Below are 15286 nucleotides of genomic sequence, written 5' to 3' on the forward strand. Positions count from 1 at the left end.
TATAATCTGTTAATATAACCAAACAGCTTATATTTAAAGCATAGATGTTGTGTGATTGCAAGTAGTTCTGCGTAAAAAGTTGCTTGAGCTTATCACTAATTTGCAGAGCTGTAACAAATTTTCTTCATGCTTCACTGTGACATTAAGATGAAGACCAGCAATCATAGCTTTGTTTCTTGGCTCTTGATGTTTTACATTTGTATAGAGATTGTGTGTATAAATCAAATCAATTTTGGTAAATTCCATTTTAGAAACATTCAATATGCAAATGAATACACTATACAAAAGTTTCAAGACAACAATAAAAGTCACATGATCAAAATATTCCCATCGGTTATCTCCCCTTAGATTAACTTACAGGTGCAGTCATATTGGTGTTATTTCCTAGCTGCCGGAATGCTTTTAGCTGTGTATTAAACTCCGTAGAATCTTCACTCCACACAGACAGCCAGAAATTACTACCAACTAATAAAGCATAATAGGATACCAGTAGGGACAGTACCAGTATAACACAAGCAGTACCACAGGCTTTGACATAATGTAAGTATACAATGGCCTTCACTGCCCCTTTCTCCTGGTGCTCTTTCTTTATCAATTTGCCATCTTTTTCAGCAGTATTGCTCTTCAATGGTGAAGCTGTAAAATAATCTTTGTTGATAAGAAAACTAGTTTCCATTGAAAAAAATAAATCTTTAAATATCTAGGGTTTTTTTGGTTGTCAAAATAGCTGTTTCAAATTTATGTTCATATCTCTAACAGTTATTTTTAGATCTTTTTACCTAATCTTTATTTCTAAGATTTTTGTTATGTAGAGCTAAACAAGAATGTGTCCACAGTACACGGATGCCCCACTCGCACTATCATTTTCTATGTTTAGTGGACCGTGAAATTGGAATAAATTCTCTAATTTGGCATTAAAATTAGAATGATCTTATAAAAGGGAACATGTATACTAAGTTTCAAGTTGAGTGGACTTCTACTTTATCAAAAACTACCTTGACCAAAAACTTTAACCTGAAATTTGCACTATCATTTTCTATGTTCAGTGAACCGTAAAATTGGGGTCAAAACTATAATTTGGCATTTAAATTAGAAAGATCATATCATAGGGCACATGTATACTAAGTTTCAAGTTGATTGGACTTCAACTTCATAAAAAACTACCTTGACCAAAAACTTTAACCTGAAGCGGGACAGACGGACGAACGAACGGACGAACGAACAGACGAACGAACAGACGGACGTACGAACGGACGCACAGACCAGAAAACATAATGCCCCTCTACTATCGTAGGTGGGGCATAAAAATAACAAAGGAGTAGGTCCGGTAAGGACCGATTTTGGCCTCAAATTTCAGTTTCATCTGACGAAAGATTTTGACCACTTTTTAAACACTTAAGTGTCTATTTCATATGATGCAATTAATTTATGTGAAAGATTTTAACTTATTTAGTGATTAAAAACGATCCGATGCTGGCTCAAATATGAGAAATCTACCAAATATGCGAAAAAATGTCACTTTTCAGATGGTTTTTGTCAAAAACGAAAGTGGCTGCATCCGTGTTCATCCTCAATCTTTATATATGTTATGTATTATCATTAAATATAACTTCCATTTCAATATTTTGGATGAACACGAATGCGGCCACTTTCGTTTGACACGGAAACCGTCTAAAATTTAACTAAAATGCTGGAATTGTGAAGATTTCAGTAATTTAGCATGAATTAATGGTGCTAGTTCTCAATATATGTGCATTGTATTGGCAAAAAGAGCCCATATTTATGTAGCAGAACCTTTCTACTATCCAATAAATGACTAAAAGTTTACATTTTAACAATTTTGTAAAACTGCTATATTTTGGGGCCAAAAAGGGGTCTTACTGGACCTACTCCTTTAATATTGATTCACTTATAGGGTCTTTGCATTGGAACTAAACACATTTATTTAACCAGATGCTCCGCAGGGCACAGCTTTATACGACCACAGAGGTCAAACCCTGAACAGTTGGGGCAAGTATGGACACAACATTTAAGCTTGATACAGCTCTGAATTTGGATTGTGATTAAATAGTTGACACAACATAGGTTTCTGACACAGAATGAATGTGGTCTAAGAACTTAAACTTTTAAAAAAAAATTTAATTTGACATTTACCTATTATATTATGGTCCAATATCCAAAATCTAAATACATGGTTAGATTCAGCATATCATAGAACCCCAAGAATTCAATTTTTTATGAAATCAAATAATGTTAGACCCTTTAGACCAATTTGATAACCAGGCCCAAATATTAAAAATCTAAAGCATATCAAAGAACCCAAAGAATTCAATTTTTGTTAAAATCAAACTAACTTTAATTTTGGACCCTTTGGACCTTAATGTAGACCAATTTGAAAACAGGACCAAAAATTAAGAATCTAAATACACTATTAGATTTGGCATATCAAAGAACCCCAATAATTCATTTTTTGATGAAATCAAACAAAGTTTATTTTGGACCCTTTTGACCCCTAATTCCTAAACTGTTGGGACCAAAACTCCCAAAATCAATCCCAACCTTCCTTTTATGGTCATAAACCTTGTGTTTAAATTTCATAGATTTCTATTTACTTACACTAAAGTTATAGTGCAAAAAACCAAATGACTTCAGACGCCGACGCCGACGTCATACCAATATATAAAAAAAAATTTTTTTGCGGTTGTATAAAAACCAGTTGTTGGCATGACACGGGTTATGTTCTTCTCATATATGTTATGATGGTATGATACTAAACCCCTAACAAGAGGGATTATGCCTGATATTCATATGATGAAGACATAATCTTTCAATCAGTTTAATTGAAGTCTGGAGCTGGCATGTCAGTTAACTGCTAGTAGTTTGTTGTTATTTATGTATTATTGTCATTTTGTTTATTTTCTTTTGTTACATCTTCTGACATCAGACTCAAACTTTTCTTGAACTGAATTTTAAAGTGTGTATTGTTATGCGTTTACTTTTCTACATTGGCTAGAGGTATAGGGGGGGGGGGGGGGGGGGTTGAGATCTGATATACATGTTTTACCCCACCGCATTTTTGGGCCTGTCCCAAGTCAGAAGCCTCTGGCCTTTGTTAGTCTTGTATTATTTTTAATTTTAGTTTCTTGTGTATAATTTGGAGTTTAGTATGGCGTTCATTACCACTGAACTAGTAGTTATATTTGTATAGGAGCCAGCTGAAGGACGCCTCCTGGTGCGGGAATTTCTCGCTGCATTGAAGACCTATTGGTGACCTTCTGCTGTTGTCTGCTAATGCGGCGTAAAGCAACCAACAATCAATCAATCAATCTGCTGTTGTCTGTTCTATGGTCGGGTTGTTGTCTCTTTGACACATCCCCATTTCCATTCTCAGTTTTATTATCATCAAATAACTGTTTTAGTGAAATAACAAACTGGGCATGTGTTTATTTATTGTAAAAAATGTATTCTAATTTAGTTACTTATGTCTTAAAGAAATGTAATTGTAGCAAACAGCAGGGCACTACTTCAATTAAACAAATCTACAAATGAAAACTTCAGATTTCTTTTAAATTATGATGTTCTGACCAACACAGCAGAAATGATGCTTTCATTAATTGTACAGTTAAGTATGATCACAAATAATCCAAAAATCATTGTAATAAACTAATGTTTCCTTCAAAAAAAGCCAGTTAAAAGTTGTTCCTTTGATTTTGTGTGTGTGTGTAGGAATTTTGTGTGAGCCATATGTCCTTTTGTTTCCCATTAAATCTTATTACCCTAAGGCACACATCTATAAACTTACTGTAAACTATATAAATCTTGCCATTTTTGTCGCTTTAGCAAATGTTTAGGAGTTGAAAAAAAACTTTTAAATATTTCAAGTGTTGGAATTTTTTTAAGTTTGTTTATATTAAACATATTTATTTATAGTCGATTGGGAAACAAGTTATTGCAACTTATATTAATCCCTCTCCACTTTGTGGGTGCGAGTGCTGCCTTGTAGCAGCATTCGCCTGCTATTTTTCAAAATCTACAAGGGTGTCTTTTACATGCAAGAGATATGGCTCTCTCTTAACACGGGTCAGCCATTGTTGTCCCCTTCAGATGGACTATCATCGTTTCCTTAAGACCATACTCGTAAATAGTGTCAAAGGATAGCGGAAAACTTGACCTTCACTTATAAAAAAAAAAAAAAAATGACGGAAAAGTATCCAAGCAAACTATTGATCAAACCTTCAGAATCCTCATTTTCTTCAACGTCTTGTTCCTTAAACTCTATAACTGGTTCTTCTTCTTGTTCATTGTAAGAAAACTGAGACAACTGACGACCTAATGTATTGGAACTGAAAGACTGAAATATACAGTATATATAAATAATTAAATTTGCTTAAAGTGTTGAAATTATGTTTTTTTTTGTGATGTATTTTTTCATTAAAGTATTGGAACCACTGGTTCATAATAATTAGAGCCAAATGAAAATAATTTACTTTGAATTTTGTGTTGGAATATCAGAATTTCATAGCATTGTTTCTTGGGATTTTTTTTTGTAAAGCATTCCAACTTACAGAATGTTGCTGCATATCACATTGCATGTAATTTACTTTGATTTTGGTGTTAAGAAGAAAATAAATATTGTTAAAGTCTCCATTGTGCATTTTAGTTTCCTGCAGGCTACATACGTTGAATATGCTAATTTTTTAAATTTAACTCCTTATGATCTAGATCTAAAAAATGGATTTCAACTGATTTTTATAGTTCATTCTTATGTTGTACTGTTATAACACTGTCCCAGGTTAGGGGGAGGGTTGGGATCCCGCTAACATGTTTAACCCCACCACATTATGTATATATGTGCCGACCCAAGTCAGGAGCCTGTAATTCAGTGGTTGTAGTTTGCTTATGTGTTGCATATTTTTTTTTTGTTCATTTTTTAAAATAGGGCCGTTAGTTTTCTCGTTTGAATTGTTTTACATTGTCATTTCAGGGTCTTTTATATCTGACTATGCGGTATGGGATTTGCTCATTGTTGAAGGCAGTACGGTGACCTATAGTTGTTAATTTCTGTGTTATTTTGGTCTCTTGTTGAGAGTTGTCTCATTGGCAATCATACCACATCTTCTTTTTTATATTCACCACTCTGTATAGAGGACACTACTGGTACTCTATTTGCTTAATTCAAGCTTTAAAAAATGTGAAATTTTAATAAATATGAAAATCTGAGGCCTAGCCTATGAAATTATTTTCTTACTGTGAATTTCTTATTATTCATGGTGTACCAAATTCTGTTGATGTTATTGGAAAAAGGAAACCAAGAATTTAAATGTTCAAAAAAGTACAATATGTTTCCAGAGGCTGGTATATAATTTTGTAAGACACCAATATGAAATATTCATGCAAATTATACATATTTCCTCAATCTATGAAAATTGGTACTCACGAAAATAAAAATTTCCACAATAGTGACCTAAATTTAACTCTAATCAACATTTGCTAAAAGGGTAAACTTTTAACATACTTCTAGGTTTCTAAGCTACAAATACTGCACAAAAGTAGAGAATGTGTGTCTGTGATTTAACTCATTGCAAGATGTAAATTAGTTTTGGGAACTGAAATTTTCAAACTTTTCAAATTTCTGTGAATTATCTGACATAACTTATTCTCAATATTATGTCTATTAACAATATATTTTTTGTTATCCTAACTATTATAACTATTGCAAGTGGATAAATGTAACAGTTATTGTGGTAAAGTGAAAGAACTGGTTTCTGTAATGATTAAGTGGAAAATAATGATTTCAAAGTGCCCAATAAATTTTATAATGATTGGTTTAACAAACTGGAAAGAACCAGTATAAATGAATACAAAAATTAAAGAAAAAGAAATACAAATTTATAATACATGTGTCAATGAATATTATTGACGAGATAAAATCTATGTAACAACCATCAATATGCATGCATCCTCAAGGCAGTTTGGCAATTTGATGAAAAAAATAATAATAATAATCAATTAGAAAATAATCATATTTATATTTTCATTTGTTAGCAAGTTTTTATAGCTGACTATGCGGTATGGTCTTTGCTCATTGTTGAAGGCCATACGGTGACATAAATTGTTAATGTCTGTGTCATTTTGGTCTCTTGAGGACAGTTGTCTCATTGGCAATCACACCACATCTTCTTTTTTATATTTACAAATATAAAGCCTACCCTTGTTGAAATTAGCAAGGCGTATGGCATTAAAGAATTATTTCTTAAACAAATATATTTTGATTGTTAGAAATTTATTTACACATATATTGCCTACCCATGTTAAAATTACCATATATAGTATATGGCTTTTAAAAATACAAGTGAAACTGTGGGATACTATTTGCTAATGATAACCCAGCCTGCCCAGGAAGTTCTTGCGATGTTTTCTTTATTGTGAAAAATGCTACCGTGTTATAATGGCAATAATTAAGACTTGCATTTTGTAATTTTTTAAATGAATTTAACCGGATTTTTATCAATATCGCAAACATTAAAATCACATTTTAGTCCAAAATGACAAAATTGCAATAATAAATGCACCCATTAATTTCTGAATTTACAGTTACTGAAAACACATCACTTGGTAAAGCTGACTTAAATATAAACCCTGAATCGGAATTTCAGAAATCCTAATGATGTAGTTCCTCAGAAATATCTGAAGAAAATCTTCATGGGACAGATGGACGGACAGACAGACAGACAGATGTAAAACCGTATACCCCACTTATTTAAAAGAGTATAACTAATCTGTAATGATTTAATAATATGATTTTTTAGAATGATCCAAATGTACATGTCTCATTACAACAACTTGGTTAAGAAAACAGAAAAGTATATTATTTAGATTGCAATAAACAGTACACCACAGAAAACATGCATCTTTGTACAATATCTTTCATCACTCATAATCAATTACCTTGGATTGAGACTCGTTCTGTAAAATACAACTGTTATATAAGGTGCATGCTAGTTAGGGTCCTACTCAATGATTATAAAACTAAACTTTTCATAAAAAATTCATAATACAAATTAATTTTAAATCAAGTCATGGTGCCTAATAATAGTATCTTAAACAATGTGTTCAAAGTTGAAATTTTCACACATAAATAGTACATTTTTTTTTAAATATCAAATTATAAAACATAAGTTAATTAAATAAAAAAAAAAGTTTAAAAAAAAACCTAAGTAACTCCACTTATCCACATAGGGATAACCATAAAATTGAAAATGTTCTAAATTTTAAAAATAAATTTATCAATATTAGGTTCTAGTATTCTGCATAATTTTTGGGTCAATTGTTAAAGTTTTCGATGATTTAAAATAAATCTGTTCCCCTCCATGTTCCCATCCCATAATTGGTTTCTCCTGCATACACTGAAACAGTGTACACTAGAAATTACATGTATAAGGAATATTGTTTAATCATGTACCTATAAATAATTCAAATTGAATTTTTCAACCAATTTCCCTTTTCCTGGTCAACTCTATACAAATAGCTACAAGAACTTATTAATTATTGATTACCATTGAAATGGAAATTGTTGTGGTTGAACTCAGAAAAAATATTAGGTAAAAGTATTTTTTTAATGGTGTTTTCATAAATTATTTTAATTTCGGGATACTTATTTTTAAAGTTTCTATTACTTGCTGCAGAGTGTTTGCTAAACAGATGAATAGTTTCTTCTTCTACGTATACTCAAAGCACATGCCTCTTGTGTTATTCTAATTTCAAAAGTAATTCTTGATTCAAATATTGAAATTAAAAAAAAAATGCAAAAAACTAATAAGCAAATCCAAACTAGTACGAAGCTACATGTATATATTCGTTATGAACTGTATATATAGACTTACGACTGATGATTGATGTTGAAGTTCAGTAATACTTGGATAGCTATGTTTTCTTCCCTCCAAGTGAGGACTTCCCACTCTCATTTCTGTAGAACTCTCTGATGGTCGCTCACTCTCTCTGTAAAGAAGAAAACAAGTCAAAATAAAGCATATACCTGTATATAGTATTACATTTATGATGATGATTGTGGATAGGTGTTTAACGTCTAGAATCAAATAGGAAGAATATGTTGCGGATAAAAAAAATTATTAAATTTAAAACTGTGATTTTTGAAAATTAACATGATTGGGATAAAGATCATACCTGATTTAAATGAAGAAAATAAGAATGTGTGTCTGTAAGACATCATGCTCTGCTCATAATTCCATGGAAAATATTGGTAAAAACCCTATTTGGAAAATATTTTTAAGTTGACATCATGCGAATTAAGTTTCAAGTTGATATGACACATCTTTATAAACTACTAAAAACTTTAACCCTTTATTAGAGGAACAGATGGATAGATAGACAGATGCATAGACATAAATCATAATCCACCCTATGTTGGAATAAAAATCTTGAAACCAGGTCAAAATAAGGCATTTAGGATGATAATGAATCTGGTGTAAACTTTGTAAAAAAATCTTTTACAGTCGATTTCATTGAGTGTGAAGCCGAAGGTACTATCTTTGGTTATCTTGCTTGTTAACTGAACCGTGAAATCATTGTTAGGTCAGGTAAACTACCCACCTTTAAGAGTAGACTAGTCTAGCAGATAACCCATCTATCTGTATGTCAGACTAGGCTACTTCGAAAGTAGGGTATTATACCTGACCTAATAATGACTTCATGGTTCAGCTAACAAGCAAGCTAACCAACGATATTACATTTGGCTACACACTCAATGAAATCGGCTGTAAAAATAAAAACTAAACACTAAGGATTGCTTACCTAGGTTCAATGGTTGATGCTTCCCTGAGAGCTTTCCTCCAGGACTCATATAACTCTGGATTGACCTTTTTAACATCATGTAGTTTACCCTGGTATTGTATACCACCTTCTTTCATTACAATTACCTATTGAGAAATAAATACTTAAGATGAACATTTTTTATTGGTACACGTATCAGATTTTATTTCTTTCGTAAAAGGTTACAGATTCCATATCCTAGTTTATTTTTTCATCAATTCCAATAAAAATAAAAATATTATGCCACATAAAAATAAAAATATTATGCCACAAGCCTTTAATGGCTTAGTATATATACTATATTGATTTTGCCATACATTGATTTAAAATTGCTACAACCATGTACATCATTTTGCCTCTGGTGGATATAGTTCATCTCATTGACAATCATACCACATATTATTCTTATAAAAAGCAACAAATTGTACTGGTTCAGTCTGGTTTAAACGAGACAGAACTGTTGAATTCTATTTGAAGTGTTAGAGACTGAAACTCATCTAGTTTAACTGTTTTGTCCATAAAATGGAGTAAAAATCAGACTTTTACACATATATACACCATTCCATTCAAGTCATGTACATAATCCTTTATATCCAGAATCTTGTAAGCTTGCACTGATGTCAAGCAAACAGTTTTGATATCTTTTTGAAGATTTAAAGTGTTGTTGAATTGCTGTCTCATTGAGGTATACCTATCATCCAATTCTGATCTCAAGAATTTTATACATACAAATATATCTACCATAGAAGCACAACATTTCCTATTTGAAATTTGTGTAATTATCACAATTGAAATATTCTATGAAAACACTTCGCCTATTTTAAATAAAATGCCACATTATGGGTCAATTATACTACATAAAAGTGACACCCTCTTCAAGAATGCAGCACATATATACCTACATGACTAGCATAGCTGAGGTATTGTAATTGATGGGTGACTAGAATTACTGTTCTTTTCTTCTTTAACATGCGATTCAAAATGGCTTCCTCGAATACATGCTTCCCTACGTGAGCATCCAATGCAGAAAAGGGATCATCCTGTTCAAAAATAGATTTAAATTTCGATAAATAATAAATTGACTTATAAAAGATTCATTCATTAAAACATAAACTGAAACTAAGGAAGGCATGTTGTAATTTGGTAAATATCTAAACAGAATTTCAATGACATTGTAACAAATTTTTATTGCTTCGGAGCATACATATTATTATTGTTTTCAATTCTTATAATGCAAATATGTGTTCATATTAACAACCAACCAGAATTGAGATTTTGAGATGCCTTTCTGAATCTCCCCAGTATTTTATTTTTTTTATTTTGTACAGTGTATTTACAAGTTCAAATGTTTTGCTTTACTTTTCCTCTACAGTGAAGGGATTATCATAACTTTAATTGTATAGTATTTTTTCATCTTATTTTGTATCAAATTATTCCTCAATATGTATATTTTTTTCTATTAGTTTGCTGGACATCAGAATCTGATTTTTTTCTCTTCCTATCTTAAACATCAAATATTTAAAATGAACACAACCTGTAAATTATATAGTAAATAGTCTCCATTGCTACACAGTAGATTAAGATACAAGTTCCTACACTTTAGTCCTAAAAAAATAAATAATACCATTTCATTTGGTTAAGACAGATTTCTTCATATTGCATTCAAAGTAATCTTACCAATAAAACTGTATCAGCTTTGGAGTACAAGGCTCTGGCAATACTTATTCTTTGTTTCTGGCCTCCACTTAGATTTATACCCTATAAAATGAAAGCAAAAATAAATAGTTTAAAGTCTATGACAATTTGTTGCAAAAAGGTACAAAATTAGTACATTTGTACATATATATCATGGTTACTGACTGTCTTTGATGTCTAGTAGTAGCATGCTGATGTTGTGGGCTCCATCTAGAAAGAGATCAAATCAAAGACTTTAAAATTGGTACTTGCTGATTCTCCAGAAAGCATGCATCATAAGGAGTTAGAGCAATGAATAATTAGCCTGGAGTCAGAATAATGTGTTATGGCAGGGTGACATGTCTTCCTGCAGACTGTAACCTCAGGAAATAGTTCTTTAAAATCACAGCCTGTTGTTTTAGTACAAAGATGAGTTGATATACATATCACATAGACACATTTTGACCTGAATATGAATATCATTTTTACTAGAAATTTGCCAAAAAAAATGATTGATAAACAGCCATCAAACAGTAAATCAAGATAACTGGATGATAGTATTTCCCCTTACATTTGAAAACACATGATAAGATTTCAGTGCCAAGGAACATTTCTAAAATACCACTGGTTGACGTATAGTGTAGAAAATGAGATCACCAGTATAGGAAATTCAAAACTTTTTTTTATAACAGGCATGATTTAATGTGTAATAGTATTGTGAATATTAGTCTCCTTTTACCATTCTTTTGTGTTTCAGAGACAATTAAAACTTAAATCATCAAAAAAAGTTCAATAATGGTTTTAGATTAACAACAAAAGAGAGAATATTTACACCAAAAAGTACCCTTTACAATTATAATATATTACGAGCTTGAGTATACTGAAATGTTGTTGACCTACAAGTATTTTTACTCTTAAGAATTCTTGCAATAAGAGCTGCAGGATAATTTTACTTACCTTCTCACCAATTTCTGTAGAATCACCAGATGGTAACATATCTAAATCTGGCTGTAAAGCACATGAGTGAATCACACTTTTATATCTGAAAAGATATCAACAAGCATGGTATCATTCTAGATAAAATGTGGATTCATTTATTTTTGTGGGTTGAGGAAAGCTTGCATATTCTTGGACATTTGATTTCGAGGTTTTCCCTTCTCTAGTATAGCCTATAGAAAATCTGTAATTTGTTTAACATTTGAATTTATGGTTCACCTGTACCCACAAAATCCATGAAAACAATAAAGAATATATAGTATATAGATATTGTGAATGAACTAATTTTCATAAACAATTTATTTTTGTGTTAAAGTAAATAACGCAAATATAAACGGTCGCAATTATAAAATACTTTAATCTTTCCTATTTTTACTACATCAAATATATTTGAAAGTCACGAAAGTAGATTAGAAAGTGCTAAATGCAATAAACAGTTTGTTTACAGAACCTAAATCTGACATTAAATAACATGATGCAAAACAGGTTTTAATAACTTCTGTAAACAAGAATGTGTCCCCAGTATACAAATGCCCCACTCGCACTATTATTTTCTATATCCAGTGGACCGTGAAATTGGGGTAAACCCTCTAATTTGGCATTAAAATTTAAAAGATCATATCATAGGGAACATGTATACTAAGTTTGAAGTCGATTGGACTTCAACTTCATCAAAACTACCTTGACCAAAAACTTTAACCTGAAGCGGGACAGACGGACAAACAAACGGACGCACAGACCAGAAAACATAATGCCCCTCTACTATCGTATTGACATATTGACATCTGATAAGTTTCAGATACTTATATGATTTATTCAGCTATCTTTGTTATACATTTCATCTCAAATTTTTAATTTGATCAAATATCATGAAGTTTGTAACAGTTGCCTATCTCTACAGCCCATCATTTACGGTTATAAAATAACATATGGACTAAAAGCAACTTATTATTCCATCAAAGTTTGATTCCTAGGTGAGGAAGGGGCATTTATTACATTATATGGTATTTTGATTGGGATATCTATTTCAATTTTTAGTATACTTTCCTTTCTATTTCCTGGGCCAAAAAGAAGAGACATTCCTTGTCCACCAGTTAATTTAAAATATAAAGACAGTTTTGTCCTTTCAAATATTCACTTACTATTTTTATATGCTTATATTGATGGAAGCAATAAGGTACAATTTTTTAAGATGTATTTGTTTTAACAATAGTGCAAATTTTGATATCCATAAAAGTATAAATCCTTTTTTTTATGAATAAAGTCTGCAAATACAACTTTTATCCTTTTTCACAATGCTTTAAATTTTAAATCAATGAACATTTTCGCAGAAAATATATTATCCTTTCTAAAGTTTCACGTAACAAACCTTCTCCATGTGTAAGGGAGACCAAACAATACATTATCCCTGAGTGTATCGTGAAGTAACCAAGCTTTCTGTGCTGCATAGGCTAGTTTTGATCCCCTGAAAAACAATCAAAGTACACATGTATTACCAAATTACCCATTCTCTAAAATTTCTGTGTTGAATTGCTTTCTAAATTTTCTATCTATTAGTATTCCTCCTGTTTTTGACTTTATACATCATTGTTGTAAAAGGCAACTCACATAAAAGATCGATGTAGGATAAAAAAACTTAAATCAAATAGTTTGGGGGTGGGGGGTCAACATTGCTGCAAGTTTTGTTAATCTAAAATCGATTTTACATATATCCCTATTGGTCAATCAATTTTTCCCAAATTAAGTTAAGAGGGGGGTGTGGGGGTCAGTGAAAAAACTATGTGAATTAAGTTTTTTATCCTTCATTGAACTTTTGATGTCGTCCCTAACAGTAATATCTATTCAAAAATTCAAAGTTTACCTTAATATTCAAGCACTGTTAATTGATCTACTATTTTTTTTATAGCTTGTTAAAAAAAACCTCTTATTTCCACAACTGCTTAAAAAAAATATAATTAAAAAATTTCTTGCACAAGTCCAATATTTTATGGAATAAATTACAAGAATAGATCTTTTTCCCATAAGCATTGTTTCCATCAACAGCTATCAATTCTTTCAAATATAATCTGCATCAAACTACTCATACAGTTGCATTTAAATCCTTATACCCACTTAATTAGAACTTTGGTGGAAAGTTGTCTCAATAGCAATCCTACCTCATCTTCTTATTTTCATACTGTATATAAATTGATCTATTTTTAGTTTAGCAAATTCAATAGATTAAGAATATTACTGTAGTTTTCAATCATAACAGTAAAACCTGGCTTTATTTACATACTTGTGCCAACTAACTTCTCCTTGGACAGTTAACATCTCTCCCAACATTGCACTGAGTAATGACGTCTTTCCTGAACCCACTGATCCAACTATTATTGTCAACTTTCCTAAAGAGTATAAATTATTATATCACTCAATTTCTGTGGCTAAAAAATACTCTCCATATTAGTTATTGGAATAAGATTATTTTTAATGGTTTTAGTGTTTTTTGTCCTTTTTTTTGTAAGTGGCACAGGAGGGAGTGTTGTGTCATTGGGCTGTTGTCTCATTGATTTTTACCTCATGTGTCCTTTTACTCATACTTAAGAAATAAATAACTTTTTACATTTATTTTATATCATTTTTCTTCTTTTTGAGAAATCAGTATATTATGTAAACCACAAATTTGAGTGTTTAATGAAATGCAAATTTAACTTAGATTTGTTTGCAGAATTATTTAAAACCATGAACATGACAAAAAGATACATTCTTGAAAAATACCAATTTTTTATCAGTCTATAGAAATTGATATAAGAGAATCCATAGTCTGTTTCTGATGTAATTAATGGATACCTCTGTCTAAAAAAATCTTCTAGGCATTTGCAATTTAAAATATATGAGCTATATTGGATAGAAATTGACCTTATGCGGGTGCATATCTAAATTTATAACACTTTGATTTTATACAATTCAAATTCAATATTAAAGATGAATTTTGGTCTATTTTGTAGGGTTCTTATGTCAACTTGATTTTCAAACAGTTACAGATAAAAAAAAAATCAATACCAAATAGGTTAACTCGCTACATTGAAGACCTGTTGGTGACCTTCTGCTGTTGTTTTTTCTATGGTCAGGTTGTTGTCTCTTTGACACATTCCCCATTTCCATTCTCAATTTTAACAGATGTATTGATCTTTATATGAATAAGTTTGATTTCTATCCCATACAGCTCATATATTAAATGTATAATACCTGTAGGTATTTTGACATTGATATCATTCAAAGTTGGTTCTTTGGATGAAAGGTCCCAGGAGAATGACCCATTGTTGATTTCTACAACCATTCTGGCCTCTATCAAGGTAAATTTTTCAGCGATCTCGTCCTCATCCTCTGTAGATACACCACTAGTATGGCGCTGTCTTCCACTTGTTTCTTTCTTATCATTTACAGTTAATGATCCTACAAATAGTGCAAGTACATATGTATATATAAATTAAAAAATCAAAACTTATAACAGGGTTTCAACCACAAATCAGTCATATCTCTGTAAACACACAGCATGATTTAAAGGAACAACAGTTTTGTTCACAAAATTTAGGATATTAGAACAAATAAACATGTGTTTTAAAACATTTTGATAAAACTTTAAATAACAGTTTTTTAGTACGAACCTGCAAACTTAAAAGCATGCTAAATCCATTGGCATAAGAATTAAACCTCTTGTAGGGATAAACAACTTGTACTTAGTAATTTGTCAGAGAACCTTCATTGGCTTGGTTTGTTTGGTTTACTCAGTCATTTTCCACAAGTT

General features: G+C 31.1%; 1 protein-coding gene across 4 annotated transcripts in view; it reads right to left on the reverse strand.

Moving 5' to 3' along the window:
- The window catches only part of LOC139527550 (ATP-binding cassette sub-family C member 9-like), a 53401-nt gene that overhangs the window by 20465 nt on the left and 17650 nt on the right, over positions 1 to 15286 (reverse strand). For 2 of the 4 annotated variants that reach the window (XM_071323057.1, XM_071323058.1), the window contains exons 12-22: positions 14728 to 14934; positions 13778 to 13883; positions 12869 to 12964; positions 11461 to 11545; positions 10507 to 10587; positions 9732 to 9869; positions 8812 to 8936; positions 7884 to 7998; positions 6949 to 6966; positions 4234 to 4351; positions 359 to 636 (exon numbers count right to left, since the gene is read on the reverse strand). In XM_071323057.1, the coding sequence (XP_071179158.1) occupies positions 359 to 636; positions 4234 to 4351; positions 6949 to 6966; positions 7884 to 7998; positions 8812 to 8936; positions 9732 to 9869; positions 10507 to 10587; positions 11461 to 11545; positions 12869 to 12964; positions 13778 to 13883; positions 14728 to 14934 (1367 nt within the window). The remainder of the gene's footprint in view (positions 1 to 358; positions 637 to 4233; positions 4352 to 6948; positions 6967 to 7883; positions 7999 to 8811; positions 8937 to 9731; positions 9870 to 10506; positions 10588 to 11460; positions 11546 to 12868; positions 12965 to 13777; positions 13884 to 14727; positions 14935 to 15286) is intronic. The other 2 variants (XM_071323059.1, XM_071323060.1) reach the window with 1 other exon arrangement.

This window comes from Mytilus edulis, chromosome 6, assembly GCF_963676685.1.
Source record: "Mytilus edulis chromosome 6, xbMytEdul2.2, whole genome shotgun sequence".
NCBI classification, from domain to species: Eukaryota; Metazoa; Mollusca; class Bivalvia; order Mytilida; family Mytilidae; genus Mytilus; species Mytilus edulis.